Below are 21,076 nucleotides of genomic sequence, written 5' to 3' on the forward strand. Positions count from 1 at the left end.
AAATTTCTTCCCTTTATGCGTTAATGCAGTCAAGGGTTTTGCTATTCTGGAAAAGTCTTGGATGAACCTTCTGTAGTAACCAGCTAGTCCTAAAAACTGGCGTATGTGTTTCGGAGTTTTCGGGGTTTCCCACTTTTCAACAGTTTCTATCTTTGCCGGATCCACCTTAATACCTTCTTTGTTCACTATGTGACCGAGGAATTGAACTTCTTCTAACCAAAATGCATACTTTGAAAACTTAGCGTACAATTCTTCCTTCCTCAATACTTCTAACACCTTTCTCAAATGTTCACCGTGTTCTTGGTCATTCTTTGAGTAAATAAGTATGTCATCAATGAAAACAATGACAAACTTGTCAAGGTATGGTCCACACACTCGGTTCATAAGGTCCATGAACACAGCTGGTGCATTAGTTAAACCAAATGGCATGACCATAAACTCGTAATGACCGTAACGTGTTCTGAAAGCAGTCTTTGGAATATCATCTTCTTTCACCCGCATTTGATGATACCCAGAACGTAAGTCAATCTTTGAATAAACAGACGAGCCTTGTAGTTGATCAAATAAGTCGTCGATTCTCGGTAGTGGGTAGCGGTTCTTGATGGTAAGTTTGTTCAACTCTCGGTAGTCGATATACAACCTGAATGTACCATCTTTCTTCTTGACAAACAAAACAGGAGCTCCCCACGGTGATGTGCTTGGTCGAATGAAACCACGCTCTAAAAGTTCTTGTAATTGGCTTTGCAGTTCTTTCATCTCGCTGGGTGCGAGTCTGTAAGGAGCACGAGCTATTGGTGCAGCTCCTGGTACAAGATCTATTTGAAATTCAACGGATCGATGTGGGGGTAATCCCGGTAATTCTTTCGGAAATACATCGGGAAATTCTTTTGCGACGGGAACATCATTGATGCTCTTTTCTTCAGTTTGTACTTTCTCGACGTATGCTAGAACAGCATAGCAACCTTTTCTTATTAGTTTTTGTGCCTTCAAATTACTAATAAGATGTAGCTTCGTGTTGCCCTTTTCTCCGTACACCATTAAGGGTTTTCCTTTTTCTCGTATAATGCGAATTACATTTTTGTAACAAACGATCTCTGCTTTCACTTCTTTTAACCAGTCCATACTGATTATCACATCAAAACTCCCTAACTCTACTGGTATCAAGTCAATCTTAAATGTTTCGCTAACCAGTTTAATTTCTCGATTCCGACATATATTATCTGCTGAAATTAATTTACCATTTGCTAATTCGAGTAAAAATTTACTATCCAAAGGCGTCAATGGACAACTTAATTTAGCACAAAAATCTCTACTCATATAGCTTCTATCCGCACACAAATCAAATAAAACGTAAGCAGATTTATCGTCAATAAGAAAAGTACCCGTAACAAGCTCCGGGTCTTCCTGTGCCTCTGCCGCATTAATATTAAAAACTCTTCCGCGGCCTTGTCCATTAGTGTTCTCCGGGTTCGGGCAATTTCTAATAATGTGGCCCGGTTTTCCACATTTATAACAAACTACATTGGCATAACTTGCTCCGACACTACTTGCTCCCCCATTACTCATTCCGACACCATTTGTTCCTTTCGTTCTGTTAACCCCTGGTCCGTAGACCTCACACTTCACCGCGCTATGACCATTTCTTTTACACTTGTTGCAAAATTTGGTGCAGAACCCCGAGTGATACTTTTCACACCTTTGGCATAGCTGCTTCTGATTGTTGTTGTTGTTGCGGTTATTATTGTTGTTGGGATGATTGTTGTAGTTGTTGTTGTTGTTGTTGTTGTTGTTGTTGTTGTTGTTGTTATTGTTGTTGTTTTTGTTGTTGTTGTTGGGCCATTTGTTGTAGTTGCGATTGATGTTGCGATTGTTGGGATAGTTGTTGCGATTATTGTTGTAATTGCTGTTGTTGTATTGGTGATTCTTATCACCGTTTTCCTTCCACTTTCTTTTGACTTGCTTCACATTGGCCTCTTCAGCAGTCTGTTCTTTAATTCTTTCTTCAATCTGGTTCACTAGTTTATGAGCCATTCTACATGCCTGTTGTATGGAGGCGGGCTCGTGTGAACTTATATCTTCTTGGATTCTTTCCGGTAATCCTTTCACAAACGCGTCGATCTTCTCTTCCTCATCTTCGAACGCTCCCGGACACAATAGGCATAATTCTGTGAATCGTCTTTCGTACGTGGTAATATCAAATCCTTGGGTTCGTAACCCTCTAAGTTCTGTCTTGAGCTTATTGACCTCGGTTCTGGGACGGTACTTCTCGTTCATCAAGTGCTTGAATGCTGACCACGGTAGTGCGTAAGCATCATCTTGTCCCACTTGCTCTAGATAGGTATTCCACCATGTTAACGCAGAACCTGTGAAGGTATGCGTAGCGTACTTCACTTTGTCCTCTTCAGTACACTTACTTATGGCAAACACCGATTCGACCTTCTCGGTCCACCGTTTCAATCCGATCGGTCCTTTGGTTCCATCAAATTCCAAAGGTTTGCAGGTAGTGAATTCTTTGTAGGTGCATCCTACACGATTTCCTGTACTGCTAGATCCAAGGTTATTGTTGGTATGTAGCGCAGCCTGTACTGCGGCTATGTTTGAAGCAAGAAAGGCACGAAATTCCTCTTCGCTCATATTCAAGGTGTGTCGAGTAGTAGGTGCCATTTCCTTCAAAATAGTCAAATGAAATGAGTTAATCGTATAGAATATCAAGAGTAGTCAATAGTATTTCGTAGCGTAATATGAACTTATTTATAAAAGCTCTTTCTTCATATTAGCGTTTTATACTCTTTAATTCGGGTAGTACCTACCCGTTAAGTTCATACTTAGTAGCTAACATACCATTTCAACTACTACAATTCTATATGAAAAACTAATCACAAAAAAAAATATATATATATATATATATATATATATATATATATATATATATATATATATATATATATATATATATCATATTCAAGCCTTTATACAATAACTTGCAAACTTACAATACCGCTATTTTACATATAGCATGAAACATAGCACATAAAACTTTGATACAAAGTAGTTGCGAAGATAATTCTAGTTAATAAATAAGGCGTTCAGCAAAGGCAATAAAGGCGTTCAGCAAAGTAGTTGTGGAGCATAACCGTTGTGACCGATAGTAAGACAATGTGTTGTAACGTCGTCAAAAGGATGAAGGTTACGTAATGACCAACAGTCTCGTAATAACCTAAAAACCTCATTTCTTACCCCAATTACTGACTCCGTCACTTGTGGGAACGTTTTGTTTAATAGTTGTAGCCCGATGTTTTTGTTCTCACTTTGGTGAGAAGCGAACATTACTAACCCGTAAGCATAACATGCTTCTTTATGTTGCATGTTAGCCGCTTTTTCTAAATCACGAAGTCCTATATTCGAATATATTGAGTCAAAATAATTTCTTAACCCGTTGCGTAAAATAGCATTTGGGTTCCCCGCAATATATGCGTCAAAGTAAACACATCGTAACTTATGGATTTCCCAATGTGATATCCCCCATCTTTCGAACGAAAGCCTTTTATAAACCAAGTCATTCTTGGAACGTTCTTCGAATGTCTTACAAACTGATCTCGCCTTAAATAGTTGTGTCGAGGAATTCTGACCGACTCTAGACAAGATTTCATCAATCATGTCTCCGGGTAGGTCTCTTAAAATATTGGGTTGTCTATCCATTTTGTGTTTTTATACTGTAAAATAGACAAGAGTTAGATTCATAAAAAATACTTATTAATACAAGCAATTTTTACATATATCATAAAGCATAAGCACACTATATTACATATATTACACCACACGAATACAACTATCTTATTCCGACTCGCTCGTTTCTTCTTCTTCGGTTTTGGTTCGTTTTGCCAAGTTTCTAGGGATATATGATGTTCCCCTAATACGAGCCATCGTTTTCCACATTGGTTTAGAAAAACATGGTGGTTTAGAGGTTCCCGGGTTATTGTCACAATTTAAGAAATGCGGGTGTTGACGATACATATAAAGTTCATCGGGTTTGGAATCAAATATCTCTATTTTTATGCCCTTTCCCTTATTGTTCTCTTTTGCCTTATTAAATTGTGTTAGGGTAATTTCTATAACATCATCGGAATCCTTGTCGGGATCCGATTCATCGGAGAATTGGTAATCCTCCCAATACTTTGCTTCCTTGGCGGAAACACCATTGACCATAATTAACTTTGGTCGGTTGGTTGAGAGTTTTCTTCTACTTAACTATTTTATTATTACCCCCACTGGTTCTATTTCTTCTTCCAGTTCCGATTCTTCTTCCGGTTCCGATTCTTCTTCCAGTTCCGACTCTTCTTCCGGTTCCTCTTCGGGAACTTGTGAATCAGTCCATGAATCATTCCAATTTACATTTGACTCTTCATTATTATTAGGTGAGTCAATAGGACTTGTTGTAGATTTAGACATCTATCACATAATATCAAACGCGTTAAGAGATTAATATATCACATAATATTCACATGTTAAAAATATATAGTTTCCAACAAAATTTGTTAAGCAATCATTTTTCAAGTAAACACGGTCGAAGTCCAGACTCACTAATGCATCCTAACAAACTCGATAAGACACACTAATGCAAAATTATGGTTCTCTAAGACCAACGCTCGGATACCAACTGAAATGTCCCGTTCTTATTGATTAAAAACGTTCCATATTAATTGATTTCGTTGCGAGGTTTTGACCTCTATATGAGACGTTTTTCAAAGACTGCATTCATTTTAAAACAAACCATAACCTTTATTTCATCAATAAAGGTTTAAAAAGCTTTACGTAGATTATCAAATAATGATAATCTAAAATATCCTGTTTACACACGAATATTACATAATGGTTTACAATACAAATATGTTACAATGAAATAAGTTTCTTGAATGCAGTTTTTACACAATATCATATAGGCATGGACTCCAAATCTTGTCCTTATTTAAGTATGCGATAGCGGAAGCTCTTAATAATCACCTGAGAATAAACATGCTTAAAACGTCAACAAAAAATGTTGGTGAGTTATAGGTTTAACCTATATATATCAAATCGTAACAATAGACCACAAGATTTCATATTTCAATATACATCCCATACATAGAGATAAAAATCATTCATATGGTGAACACCTGGTAACCGACATTAACAAGATGCATATATAAGAATATCCCCATCATTCCGGGACACCCTTCGGATATGATATAAATTTCGAAGTACTAAAGCATCCGGTACTTTGGATGGGGTTTGTTAGGCCCAATAGATCTATCTTTAGGATCCGCATCAATTAGGGTGTCTGTTCCCTAATTCTTAGATTGCTAGACTTAATAAAAAGGGGCATATTCGATTTCGATAATTCAACCATAGAATGTAGTTTCACGTACTTGTGTCTATTTTGTAAATCATTTATAAAACCTGCATGTATTCTCATCCCAAAAATATTAGATTTTAAAAGTGGGACTATAACTCACTTTCACAGATTTTTACTTCGTCGGGAAGTAAGACTTGGCCACTGGTCGATTCACGAACCTATAACAAATATGTACATATATATCAAAGTATGTTCAAAATATATTTACAACACTTTTAATACATTTTGATGTTTTAAGTTCATTAAGTCAGCTGTCCTCGCTAGTAACCTACAACTAGTTGTCCAAAGTTAGATGTACAGAAAAAAGTTGATATATATTATTTTGAATCAATCCACAACCCAGTGTATACACGTCTCAGGCTAGATCACAACTCAAAGTATATATATTTTTGGAATCAACCTCAACCCTGTATAGCTAACTCCCACATTACTGCATATAGAGTGTCTATGGTTGTTCCAAATAATATATACACATGGGTCGATATGATATGTCAAAACATTTTCATACGTGTCTATGGTATCCCAAGATTACATAATATATTAGAATACATGTATAATACAATATAATTTAGCTAGGATATGATTAATATAGATTTGTTACCAATTTTCACGTAGCTACAACAAGAAAAATTATCCAATCTTGTTTTACCCATAACTTCTTCGTTTTAAATCCGTTTTGAGTGAATCAAATTGCTATGGTTTCATATTGAACTCTATTTTATGAATCTAAACAGAAAACTATAGGTTTATAGTCGGAAATATAAGTTACAAGTCGTTTTTGTAAGAGGTAGTCATTTCAGTCGAAAGAACGACGTCTTGATGACCATTTTGAAAAACATACTTCCACTTTGAGTTTAACCATGATTTTTGGATATAGTTTCATGTTCATAAGAAAAATCATTTTTCCAGAAGAACAACTTTTAAATCAAAGTTTATCATAGTTTTTAACTAACTAACCCAAAACAGCCCGCGGTGTTACTACGACGGCGTAAATCCGGTTTTACGGTGTTTTTCGTGTTTCCAGGTTTTAAATCATTAAGTTAGCATATCATATAGATATAGAACATGTGTTTAGTTGATTTTAAAATTCAAGTTAGAAGGATTAACTTTCATTTGCGAATAAGTTTAGAATTAACTAAATTATGTTCTAGTGATTACAAGTTTAAACCTTCGAATAAGATAGCTTTATATGTATGAATCGAATGATGTTATGAACATCATTACTACCTCAAGTTTTCTGGATAAAGCTACTGGAAATGAGAAAAATGGATCTAGCTTCAAAGGATCATTGGATGGCTTGAAAGTTCTTGAAGCAGAATCATGACACGAAAACAGTTCAAGTAAAATTTTCACTCGAAATAAGATTGTTATAGTTATAGAAATTGAATCAAAGTTTGAATATGAGTATTACCTTGTATTAGAAAGATATCTTACTGTAAATAAAAAAGATTTCTTGAGGTTGGATGATCACTCTACAAGATTGGAAGTAAGCTAGCAAACTTGGAAGTATTCTTGATTTTATGAAACTAGAACTTGTAGAATTTATGAAGAACACTTAGAACTTGAAGATAGAACTTGAGAGAGATCAATTAGATGAAGAAAATTGAAGAATGAAAGTGTTTGTAGGTGTTTTTGGTCGTTGGTGTATGGATTAGATATAAACGATATGTAATTTTGTTTTCATGTAAATAAGTCATGAATGATTACTCATATTTTTGTAATTTTATGAGATATTTCATGCTAGTTACCAAATGATGGTTCTCACATGTGTTAGGTGACTCACATGGGCTGCTAAGAGCTGATCATTGGAGTGTATATACCAATAGTACATACATCTAAAAGCTGTGTATTGTACGAGTACGAATACGGGTGCATACGAGTAGAATTGTTGATGAAACTGAACGAGGATGTAATTGTAAGCATTTTTGTTAAGTAGAAGTATTTTGATAAGTGTCTTGAAGTCTTTCAAAAGTGTATGAATACATATTAAAACACTACATGTATATACATTTTAACTGAGTCGTTAAATCATCGTTAGTCGTTACATGTAAGTGTTGTTTTGAAACCTTTAGGTTAACGATCTTGTTAAATGTTGTTAACCCAATGTTTATAATATCAAATGAGATTTTAAATTATTATATTATCATGACATTATGATGTACGAATATCTCTTAATATGATATATATACATTAAATGTCGTTACAACGATAATCGTTACATATATGTCTCGTTTCAAAATCATTAAGTTAGTAGTCTTGTTTTTACATATGTAGTTCATTATTAATATACTTAATGATATGTTTACTTATCATAATATCATGTTAACTATATATATAACCATATATATGTCATCATATAGTTTTTACAAGTTTTAACGTTCGTGAATCACCGGTCAACTTGGGTGGTCAATTGTCTATATGAAACCTATTTCAATTAATCAAGTCTTAACAAGTTTGATTACTTAACATGTTGAAAACACTTAATCATGTAAATAACAATTTCATTTAATATATATATAAACATGAAAAAGTTCGGGTCACTACAATATCCCGAAACTTTTTATATAATTTAATATTGAAACCCTCGTGTTCCGGAGTCTTGTTATGACCACAACTCATTATTGCCTCAAAGATTTATTTTTCACTGAATCCGGATTCCAATTCACAAGCTGAACTAGCCAATATCCTTCTTCCATCCCAGTTTTTCTTTCTTTCTTTTTTTTTTTGGCGAAAACTTAAAACTTATATAACTAAAGGTAAGTTTCATTAAAGATGAAACTCCCGTGTTGGTTTTCGTATGTTAGATTGGCCACCCTCTATTGGTTATGTTGTATCGGTTTTGGTGTTGTGTGTTAATCGTCTTGTATTCGTGTTTGTTGGTCATTGCCTTGATCTTGGTTAGTTTGTTGCTTTGTCGAGCTCGTGTGTTGATCTCGGTTTGCATGTTTCTAGACTTATATTGATGTTTGCACAATTAGCTTTTGAGAAAAGTTTTTCAAAGTGTACCTTTGCTTCGGTTTTAATTAATTTTGGATCTTCTATCCATTCACCACGGACTTTTACACCATGAATATTGCTTTTCTTTTGTCTTCTTCGAACATAATTATGTAAATATTTGCTATTTTCATCGCCATCAAGTGCTCATTTTACGCAACTTTTTGTTTTATCATACAATTCTCCGCTTTTTACCTTTCGGAGCAACATCTTTTTCTCGTTATTCCAAACTGCAATATGTGAACCAGTTAGGTCCATATTTTCGGCTTTTATCTCCCATTTTGTTATTGCTTTATGGAGATTTTCGATTTCGATGCCAAGTTTACCTTGTAATGTTGCAAAGTTTTTTCTAAGCTCTTGTTTTACATTCTTCATTTTGTAATGGTTTGATTATTTGTGGTATGTCCAAATTTGTATTATTTCATAAAATCGTAATTTCACGAGTCATTTAACTATTTTATGTAATTTTTCGCCCTTATGTATATTAAATTATGTATTATTTATTCTATTATATGTTTAATTTGATGTCACTTTTTTTTCTTTAATTAATTAATTTATGCATTATTTATATTATAATTAAAATCATATAAATGATATAAGTAAGAAATATAAGAACAAAATAACTAGATTAGCACATCTCCTATAATTCTCCTCACAACACTACCATTACCATTACTTATACCACTGCCACGTCGACATAATTCCTTTCACAACTCCACATCACCAATAATACTTTCCACAACAACACCTCACATAACAACTAGTCTAAGTGGCAATCAACAACGCCAACAACGTTTGTTATGAGGAGATTGTGTAGGGCTTTGTACAAGGACGTTAGACAAGAATCAACGAACAAAACCGCTAAAACTCTTTTTGCTTGTGATTGGTTGGTGCTATTTATGTTTTTAATTAACTTTCTTTCCACTCAACTAGTAATCAATATTTGCACAATCACGCACAAGTGCACAACCTTTCACTATATTACAACAACTAATTTTTCAATAAAATTGGCACGTCAACACAATTTCCCCCGACAACCCCATGATCCACAACACTCAACTATCATAACAAATGGTCCGGTAATTTTTAACCATATTTCAAGTCAAGAAATCAAGAGTGCGTTGGTAAACTTTATGTCATTTTGAATTATTCAAATCTAAAAAATTCTTAAAATAGAAGTCCTACTACTGCAATGTATTTATTTTTAATAAATAATCCATAAATAACTTAAAATATAGATGGCAATAAATGTAAAAGATTGAGAATGTCCTCAATCACCCAATGCACAAAAAAAACTTAAGCTCAAAATCCCAATCATAATAATCCCTACAACTAAACAATATTGATCAGTCATCTAAACACCTTAATTATTAAGCCAGGCGAATAAATTATTAAAATCCAGCCACGGGCTTATGCAACCCAACCCAACTCAATCTACAAACAGCCGGTTGGTTTCATCACACCTAAAGTTGTCCCTGCTGCATTAGCACAATATGCATATGCCGAAAGCTGGTTCCTGAAGCTCAAGTTTACATCTTGCATTGTGATTCCTTGACATGGGTACTTTTTACTGCAATCAAGCTTTACTGCCACTTTAGTTGCAGATGTTCCATGAATGTCTTGATACCTCACGTTGCTTATTTTCACGCCCGAAGCCTGTAAATCGTCACGTCAAAGTTAGATATTATTACTTCCATTGTTTCAAAAGTACGAAAACAAATTTATATATACTCTATGAAAAAAGTGTATACCTGACTTGGACAATTATGGACAGGACAGTAGTTTTGATCAATAACAATTGGGTTTTGGACGTTAGTCATGATGGCGTTCTGAAACAGAACGCCATCAACAAACCCGTTGCTTGGCCTAGCCCATGATTTGATCCTTAAACCATTTTCGGAACCCCAAAATGTTGTTCGTTTCACCGTCACATTTTGCACGCCTTGTTCATTATAATCCTTCCCTAAACTTCCAATGCTGTAAACATACATCCAACGAATCACATATAGCAATCATCCAATTATAATACAGAGTATTACTTTTGCTAAGTATTATCTTTAAGGCTTCACTTTACAACAAACTTTTCATGATTAGTTGGTTAATGATGGTTAAAAGTCAACTTTAATTGTAAATTTCTGGGGTAAGAATAACCAGTTTAAGGTGGTTAGCAGTTTAATAATTGTTGGCAGTTTCATTAATTAAAGTTACATTGTTTAACAGCACATATTATCCATATTTCTATTTATTATTTATTTATTTGGTAATAACATAAAAAAAAAAAACTAGTATTAGAATATGTCAAATCCAATTAAAAACTCCTAATTAACTCATTGAGAAAATGTAAAGGGACACAAATTCGTTACTGTAACAGAGGTGTGTTCGATCATAGGCAAGATAGACAATCACCTAGGGCCAAAATTTAAAAGGGCCTAAAATTTGGAATATGTAAATTTTTTTCTCAATATATTCAATTAAATCAAATAAAAAATTGTCAATCAAAATTAAAATACCTTGTTTTTAATAGTTAAATAAAATGTAAGTAAATAAATAGATAAATTGGAGTATTATTATTTTTTATGCGTAGTAAAATAATTTAACGTATATGTGAACCCGTTTTTATTTTCGTCTGAGGCTTTTAAATTGTTGAGACGGCCCTGTACTGTAATTAACATCTTACATATCATGAGTATTTACCCAAATGGATAGCCTACAATATGGTTTCCAAATATCCGAAATTGGATAATCTCTAATATCATTTTCCAAATACAGTTGGCCTATTAATCTATTATTTTTAAATAAGTTGTCTACAAAATAAAATAATAAACTTTGGTCTCTAAATATATACGTAGTAATGAATATTATCGTGTATATATATATATATATATATATATATATATATATATATATATCATATATTTACTATTACTATAATAATATAATATTAATATTAATATTAAGGTTTAAAATAAAGGAGGTGATACTTACACACTAATTTTTAATACACACACCTAATTTATTATTATGTCCTTACTTAGGTTCAATTCCCTAGATAGACTTAAAGACATAATTGTAAGTTTTGTTATAAAAGGTGTGTATGGATTAAATAAATAATAATACCTCCCAAAAAATAATATAAGTAAACATTAGCATAATAATTTGATGTAATACCTTATGCCATGACCGGGCCCACAAGCAACACCTTCAATCCACAAATTCCTTGCACCAGGCCCAATAGAAATACAATCATCACCGGTCCCAATTTTGGAGTTTAAAATGGTAACTCCTGTGGATAACTGAACGTGAATTCCGTCAGTATTTGGGCTGTTCCATGGAGCCATGACGTTTGCACCCACAACTGCCACGTTATCACAACCGTTCACCACGATGTGGAACATTTGACTGTTCACTGAACTCAACCCATACACCAATACATTCCTTGAATTGAATATTGCTAAACTCTGCATTTTTTTCACGAAGAAAAATTAATCATTTATCATTAAACCAATTTCTATTTCTAAGTACACCAATTGTCACGTTTAATTACAAATGTCCAAAAAACACATTTTTTATGCTTATTATTATTGTAAGTACTCCCATTTGTTTATTTACCTTTATCATTGTAAAAATAATAATAAATTTAATTAATAGTATAGGGAACAAATATTTGAAAATATGTTTATTTAAAAAGATTTTTTGGGCGTAATAATATACCAAATCACTAATACATACAAATATATAAACACATACTCACATTTGAAGACATATTCTTAAATATGAATACATAATAATTTTTCCATATATACTTAGAGATAAGTAGATCATTAATTTAATTACGACATCCAATATAATTCAATCCTAGTTTTCAAATGTGTAAATATTTTGAGAAGAATGAATATAATAATTAACCAAATTTAATTACTAAAATTTACAGAAATCGGTTTATTATGAGTACGTACCGTGGCACCATCTGGACAGTTTCTCGAACGAGATGCTTTACAGGCCCATAAACCTGCACCTTGAGCGTCAAGGGTGCCACCAACAATAGTGACACCACTAACGCTATAAAAGTGCAACCAAAATTGTTCATGTCCCAAAACAAAGTAATTAGACGGAGCCACCAGGGTGCCATCAATACGCACTGTGATGGCTCCATTTCTACATGGACCGGTGAACTGCATCGCCCCAACCATGTACCTTCCTCTAGGAACATAAATGGTTGCGGGCGTAACCGAACCACATGCATTAACCCATGCAGCCATAAAGGCTCTAGTGGAATCACTTCTACCATCTCCTTTTGCACCCAATGTTATCACATTGTAATTAACGGCGTTAACGGTGGTTAACGTGAAGATAACATTAGCAAAAATGGTGAGGATGGAAGCAAAGTGGTTAGCCATTTTTGCTTTGTGAATGTGTATGGAAGTGAAGGGGTGGTTAAGTTGTATTTATGGGGAGATTTTAGAGCTACCCGCTAACTGTTAAGTTTTTTAATTAATTAATAAGGTAATTATATTGTCATAATCTTTTAGTTAATTAATGTGATATAAGTCAACTTAACATTTAACACACTGTTTTCGATATATATTTTCTTCTGCTGTGAATGTTTGTACTGTACTAGCAGTTATTTATGTACGAAATTTGAGATCATGGAATGATCCTGTATTAACGGATTAGATTAGATGAATGTAGAAACATGTCATTTAATCATTGGATAATTAAAAATGGAATAAATTTCAATGATCTACATCTACAAATTGTACACAATTCAGTTGATTTAAGTGAATATTTGAACAAAATAGTGGGACGGTTAAGTTATAAACCTCCAAAATAAAAAAGCATATGTTTAATTACTCAAAATACTAAATATAACACTATAGTATGATTAAGCCTATTACATTTAACTTTTTATTATTTAGTTTTAATAAATATTTGCTTAATTCTTGATGTTTATTAGTGAAAACGTTGAAATTTATATACTGAGTATAATCCAATAAAAGTTTGTAAACATAGGTACAATATTCGGAGCTTCAATTTTTGTTGAAGTCTCTTGTTTTATGTAAGTTCTAATTTTTTTGCTAAAAAAATAATAATAATAAGTACATAACCATAGCTCGTATTGAAATAGTTAGAATTCTTCATTTTGTGTTTTTAATTAAAATGGGTCAACAAATTCGTTACGAAGATGAGCCGGTTGGATAGGGTTCTTGTTTCCTCTAATGTTTTGGATGTGTTTTTTGATTTGCAGCTTGCAACTCTTCCTAAGGGATTCTTGGATCATTTACCGTTATTTTGTCATACCAACAAGGTAGATTTCGGACCTACGCCATTTAAGTGTTTTAATTCATGGTATGGCTACCCAGATTTTGATCCTCTTGTGAGGAATGCGTTGATAGAGGCTGATACAGGGCACTTGAACATGTATCATGATCGTATGAAATTGGTTAAGTTGAAAAAAAAAGATTGGGTTAAAACCAAACGAACCCTTGATCGCGAAAGAAAGCAGGTAGTTATGACTAGAATAAACGAAGTTGAAGTAAATATTGAAAACAATCAGGCTACTGAGGATGAAAGGAGTGAGCGAATCAATTTGTTACAGGAGCTTTTGAACTTGCAAAAAATTGAAGATTCTGATGTGGTTCAAAAGTCGCGGGTCAAGTGGGATGCCGAAGGTGATGAAAACTCCAGCTATTTCCATAATTTGTTGAAACATAAGAGAAGCAAACATATGATTCGCTGGATCTCGTTAAATGGGAATTGGATTACAGACCCTATAGTTATTAAAAATGCTTTTTTTGGAGTTTTGTGCACGCAAGTTTGAGAGACAAACTGTTTCGGTTACAGACCCCGGCTTTCACCCGAGCATTACTTTGAATGCCGAGGATAATTCAGCTCTTGAACGAAGTGTAACCGAGGACGAGGTGAGAGATGTGGTGTGGGAATGCGGTAGTAATAAGGCTCCAGGACCGGATGGGTTTTCATTTTTGTTTATCAAACGATATTGGGCCGATCTTAAAGACAACCTAGTAAGTACCGTTGTTAGTGCATTCTCGGATTGTAGTATGCCTAAAGGTGTTGGGTCCGCTTTTATCACGTTAATCCGTAAGGTGCATAATCCTTCGGGGATTAAAGATTTTAAACCGATTTCTCTTATTGGTGTGGTTTATAAAATTATAGCTAAGATCCTTGCTTCTCGTCTTGTTAAGGTAATTGATAAAATTATATCTAAAGAACAGACCGCGTTTATTCGTGGAAGACAAATTTTGGATGGCCCACTAATTTTAAATGAAACGATTGATTGGTATAAAAAGTGTAAAAAGAAGTTGATGATTATGAAGATTGATTTTGAGAAGGCTTATGATACGGTTAGTTGGGATTTTTTGCAGTACATGTTACGAGTTCTCAGATTTGGTGATGTGCGGAGGTCGTGGATTAGGATGTGCCTTCATTCAGCCAGAACTTCTATCTTGATCAATGGTAGCCCTACCAATGAATTTGAGGTTAGGAGAGGGCTTCGACAAGGCGATCCTTTAAATCCTTTTCTGTTTCTCATCGTAATGGAAGGTCTCCACTTGTGTTTAAAAGACAAGATTGAATCGGGTTCTATTCGCGGAGCAACTGTCAGTAACTCTCCTATCCATTTATCTCATCTTTTGTATGCAGATGATGCGATTTTTATTGCAGATTGGAACAGGGAAAGTGTCGTGACCCGTCCAAATCCACCTGGACGAATACATTACATTTGGTTACATCGCGAGGTTCTGACCTCTATATGATACATTTTACAAACATTGCATTCGTTTTTAAAAGATAAACTTTCATCACATTGAAAGTTGACAGGCATGCATACCATTTCAGAATATATCCAATCTATAATTGACTTAATAATAATCTTGTTGATCTCAATGACTCGAATGCAACGTCTTTTGAAATATGCCATGAATGACTCCAAGTAATATATCTAAAATGAGCAAATGCACAACGGAAGATTTCTTTCATACCTGAGAATAAACATGCTTTAAAGTATCAACCAAAAGGTTGGTGAGTTCATTAGTTATCATAATCAATCATTTTCATCATTTTAATAGACCACAAGATTTTCATTTCCATTTCTCATAAAAATACGTCCCATGCATAGAGACAAAAATAATCATTCATATGGATTGAACACCTGATAATCGACATTAACAAGATGCATATAAGAATATCCCCATCATTTCGGGACATCTATCGGACATGATAAAAAAAACATCGAAGTACTAAAGTATCCGCTACAACGGATGGGGTTTATTGGGCCCAATAGATCTATCTTTAGGATTCGCTTCAATTAGGGGTGCACTAATTCTCAAAATTAGTGATGTTCCCTAATTCTTAGATTACCAGGCTAAAAGGGGCATATTCGGCTTCGATCATTCAACCATATAATGCAGTTTCGATTACTTGTGTCTATTTCGTAAAACATTTATAAAAGCAGCGCATGTATTCTCAGTCCCAAAAATATATATTGCAAAAGCATTTAAAAAGGGAGCAAATGAAACTCACTCTACAATATTTTGTAGTGAAAATATTCATACGACGAAACTGAATAATGCAAGGGTGGCCTCAGATTCACGAACATATATCAAGTATATATATTAAAATGTATAATTAACATGTAATAATAATCAAACTAATTTATATATATTAATTATATAATATTTTACTTTTTATAATGTATTTGTTATTTCAAATGTTATATATATATATATATATATATATATATATATATATATATATATATATATATATATATATATATATATATATATATATATATATATATATATATATATATATCTATATCTGTTACTTTTATAAAAAAAAATTATATATACTTATGATATATGTACTAATTATATATAAAAAAATATCTCTTATTTGTTAAAATAATAATTATAATAATACTAAAATAATTTTGTAGTAATAATGATAATAATAATAATAAAAATAATAATAATGATAATAATAATGGTACTTAATAATTCATTTATATCATAGCTTAAATCTAATCTTAGTCATTCTCTTAATATTTGTATTCATAACTTTTATTCTTATAAACCTAACCTTATTAAATCTTAATATTTATAAACATAATAATACTATTAATAATACTAATATAATTATAATTAGCAATCATAATCTTAACTTTTAACTTCCTTTTATGTTAATAATAATATTCCTAATATATAAGTTATCCATAATCTATAATTAAGGATTAAAAAGATTAAGCTTTAGATATATCGTCATTGACATCCTTATGATCATCTCCATCATCCTACATGATCATTATCGATCATCATTATCTATATCAATATTATCACCGTTTGAGGCATGATCATAGTCAAAATGGCATCATCATAACAATATCATTTCATTACTTGATCTATGTCATCATCACCATAATGATCATCGAATCACTATCATCACCTATCATCTTCACAGCCCATCAAAGACAATAAATGGGTCTCGGCCCATCAATAATTTAGATCATCTCAGTCCACTTAAAATCCAATGATTTATTTAATTATGCAACCCAATACATGTAACCTTTTAACAAGGTTCTCGGCCCAAGGAAATTAAAATAGGGAATGGCTCACGGCCCAACAGGAAGGATAAGTACTCGGCCCAGCAGCTAAATTCATGGCTTTTGGTTTTGATCTGGTATCACGATTTTGCGAATGGCAGGAGTATAAATAAATATAAAAAAAAGTCCAACTTGTTGTCTAATCCCCACCATCACTTTATCATTATAATTCCTTTCACTTTGGTCGGCCATAAAAATATAAAACACTCCTCTTTGCTTTTACAAGGCTTTTAATATCATCTCAATGATTATTTGGTTGTGAAAGTTTGGAAGAAAGGAGAAAAAAATTGTACGCAGCTGAAACTTTGATTTGGTTAACGAGGTGAAACAGTAGAAGAAGAAATCATATAATTAAAGGTGGTGTTGGTGGTTTTTAGCGATGGAAATATCAAGAAAATACTTTTTGATCATGGCATGAGTACATAGCAACTGTAAGAGGGTGTTTGGGTTGTGTTTTCGAAGATTAGCAGGTTTGATGGAGGTGCAGCGGTGGTTGAAACAGAAATATAAGATGCAGCCGAAATCGTGTATTGCAAAAGAGGGAGGGAGTGAGAGAGGTATTGTGGGTTTACAATGAAGAAAGCGATGTGGTGGTTCTCAAATGGTGAAGGTGATTGTTATGTAGGGTGATAAACGGATAATAAAAGTGGTGGTGATTGAGTATGGGGTTCGAAGGTGGTGTTGTGGGTGAGCCGTAGATGGATGGGTGGCGATTATAATGGTGATGAGTTGGTCGGCTAGGGTGGAGTGGTAAGAAGGGTGTTGGATTAATTGGTTTGGTAGTCATGTTCGTTAATCACAAGTTCACGTGAACATAATAATTGGGTTGATCTGTGTTCTTGTACATGGTGATGGGTTTCGTTAACTAGCGGGTGTTGTTTTAACAAACGAAACAGAAACCATTTAAGCAGCACATATAGCAATGATAAACAGAAGGTGGTTATCGAGGGTGTTTGTAGGATGGTGATCTAGTTGTCGTACAGAAAAAGTCACGAAGGTGGTTATGGTGATTCGTGGTTAAGCGGTGGTGATCATTGAAGTAGTAATATTATCAAGTGATGTTAGTGATGTTGATTACAATTAAGATGAAGTGGGTTTGTGTAAGTTCTCAAAGGAAGTAATTAAAGAAAAGAAAGAAAGAAAATGAAATAGTAGTGATGATGGTTGATCAATTCTAGGAATGCATATCATCATATATAAACATAAATATAAATAAATATAAATATGATATGATATATACAGTTAACAATTAAAGTAATAATAATACAATATTTATAATATAAAATAGTCACAAAACCGTGTTCTAAAAGAAAAACAGTATTATCATTTGTCTAACATGCTGACACTTTTATTATGAGTGGTATCTCGTGTCATGTTGATAATTAGTGGCGGATAAAAGTACTCAGATAAATTTCAAAATTTTACAGTAATTATCTTTATTTATTTTGGTCATTATGGTATAAAATTCGATCATTCACTATTAAATAAAAAATTACATCAACTGCCCATCTCAATTCTGGGTAAAATATGAAAAGTGTTAAAATTTAATAACTAGATTCTAAATACATTTTTAGTAAGCCTAAAATTTATAGAACTCATTTTCGGATCACCATTCATTTTAAAATCCTATAAGTTTGAACTTAACTTGTTTACTATCCATCGAATGGCGATTGAGTGTTACTGACGATTACAAAATAAATTCGAAACTATATATACTTTGTTCAATATACTTTATTTATATATACACAAATTTATTTTAATAATTAATTTTATTATTTCTTATATTATTTTGTTTATTTATTTCTAATAATTAAGTCGTATATTATTTCCAATCATTTTTCAAATTATTATATATATTTATATATTTAAATATATATGTATCTATTTACAAATAGTTGTTCTTGAATCGTCAAGAACAATCGAAGGGTAATTGCATATATGGAACAGTTCAAGGTTTTTGAGACTCAACCTAACCGACTTCGCTTATCATGTCGAAATAATATAAAGATTAAGTTTAAATTTGGTCGGAAATTTCCGGGTGGTCACAGAAAGTATGGATGGTTTTGTACAAATTCTTAATTTTTTCTATACTTGTTCGGGTTTGAAGATTAATTTCGATAAGTCTCTTTTGTATGGATTCGGTGTGGAGGATACTATTCTGGAAGATTTTGCTAACCAAGTTGGCTGTGTCAAGGGGAGTCTTCCGTTTACTTATTTAGGAGTGCCGATGGGATGCAATATGCTTCGAGTAAATAGTTGGAAATGCCTCATAGATCGTTTTCACAAGAGATTGTCGGTATGGAAAGGTAATTTACTTTCTATAGGTGGACGTTTGACCCTTATTAAATCCGTTTTGGGTAGCTTGGCGATTTACTTCTTCTCACTTTAAGTGCCCGGAAACCGTTATTAATATTCTTGAATCTATTAGAGCGAATTTTTTTGGGGTCAATCAAACGGCTCTAATAAGATGCATTGGGTTAGATGGGACCAAGTGTTGAATTCTTTAGATAACGGAGGTTTTCAAATTGGTAGCTTACGCTCTTTTAATCATGCCTTATTATTGAAATGGGTTTGGTGGTTTGTCACAAAATCGGAAAACATGTGGGCTATGGTTATTCGTGCGATTCATGGTCATAATGGTGGTCTAGATGATTCTTCGATGCGAGGATCAAGTACATGGTGCAATATTATGCGGTTGTTTGCGAAACTCAAAAATGATGGCATCCTTCCTGATAATGTGTTAAGGATTAAAGTTGGTAATGGTGCTTCTACTAAGTTTTGGTTACAGAATTAGAGAGGTGATGGGTTTTTGAAATCGAAATTTTGTAGACTTTGTCTTTTGGATTCTAATATTGATTGTTCCATTGCGGATCGAGTTGGGCCTGAAGGGTGGAAGTGGCACTGGATCCGTGATGCTATTGGTCCGAGAAACAGTGCGCATCTACGTAATCTGGAATCTGAACTTGGTTCCACCAGTTTGTCGAGCAGCGAGGATTTGTTGGTGTGGGATGTTTCGGATGATGGTCACTTTGGTAAATTCAACTTGAAAATATATAGATGATAGCCAACTGTTCAGTTCGAACTCCAAAACAAGGTGGTTTAAAAAGCTCCCATGAAAAGTAAATATTCTTTTACGACGCATCTCGTTGGATAGACTCCCAACTAGACTTAATATTTTGAGACGAGGCAAGGATATCGAGGATATTGGTTGTGTTATGTGTGAGTATAAAGTTGAATCTATGGATCATATTTTCTTTGGTTGCGAAGTGGCAGTTGATTTATGGACAAGAATCAAATCGTGGGTAGATGTAATATGGCCGGATATTATCGCTTGGTCCGAATGGGTAGCGTGGTTTGATAGTTGGCATGTTTCATCTTCAAAGAAATGTAAGTTGTATGTGATCGTCGCAACCTCTTTATGGCACATATGTAGACATAGGAACGGCATTATTTTCGCTTCTCCGTTTATGAAGAAGGCGTGTTTATTTGATTCTATTCGTAGTTATGCTTATAATTGGTATTGTAATAGGAGTAATTCTAGTATTAGTTGGAACGAATGGCTTGTAAAGTCTTTGTAATCGTTTTTTTTTTTTTTTTATTTTTTTTTTTTTTTTGGCGTTTTAGCCGTTGTATGTTGGTTGGTGGCCCTTCCCTAGCTGCTCGCTAGGGGGGCTTGTGTTTTTGTGAAATTTCCGCAGTTCTAAAAAAAAATTTAAAATGGCATGTTTTACCAAAAAAATGTGTACGTTTAAGGATTTATATAGTGACATGATCTCAATCTCAATAAATATAATAACAGTTCTTATAAGGTAGGTATGTGGAGTAGATATGTAATTTCGATTGATATCTCTCTAAAGCTTGAGAGTAATTTTTATCGTAAATTGTACAACTTATTGGCTTCCTACGAATTTTATATTTAAAAAAACATTATTCTCTTGAATTATTAGCATGTTTAATGTTTAATTAAATGTTTCTTTTAATGTATATGTTTTAAATTACCATAGAATTTGTAATTTGTAAGATCACTCTTAACGTTTCGCGGTTGGGGCCGCCGTTGCCTCAGCCGTTGA

The 21,076-nt window shown here is 33.3% G+C and overlaps 2 protein-coding genes across 2 annotated transcripts; one reads left to right on the top strand and one right to left on the bottom strand.

The window, feature by feature from the left end:
- Positions 1-9,820: 9,820 nt before the first annotated feature.
- On the bottom strand, positions 9,821-12,783 carry LOC139843362 (polygalacturonase-like). The gene is made up of 4 exons (XM_071833444.1): positions 12,343-12,783; positions 11,555-11,844; positions 10,138-10,363; positions 9,821-10,042 (listed from the first exon to the last, which is right to left on the bottom strand). Exons 1-4 carry the CDS (start codon positions 12,781-12,783, stop codon positions 9,821-9,823), a joined length of 1,179 nt encoding a protein of 392 aa, XP_071689545.1.
- A 785-nt stretch (positions 12,784-13,568) lies between these two features.
- LOC139841463 (uncharacterized) lies at positions 13,569-20,673 on the top strand. The gene is made up of 7 exons (XM_071831679.1): positions 13,569-14,055; positions 14,228-15,087; positions 19,114-19,254; positions 19,435-19,758; positions 19,801-20,038; positions 20,274-20,523; positions 20,631-20,673. The coding sequence occupies exons 1-7, from the start codon at positions 13,569-13,571 to the stop codon at positions 20,671-20,673; spliced, it is 2,343 nt and encodes a 780-aa protein (XP_071687780.1).
- Positions 20,674-21,076: the final 403 nt, after the last annotated feature.

Source organism: Rutidosis leptorrhynchoides, chromosome 4, assembly GCF_046630445.1.
Source record: "Rutidosis leptorrhynchoides isolate AG116_Rl617_1_P2 chromosome 4, CSIRO_AGI_Rlap_v1, whole genome shotgun sequence".
Classification (NCBI taxonomy): Eukaryota; Viridiplantae; Streptophyta; class Magnoliopsida; order Asterales; family Asteraceae; genus Rutidosis; species Rutidosis leptorrhynchoides.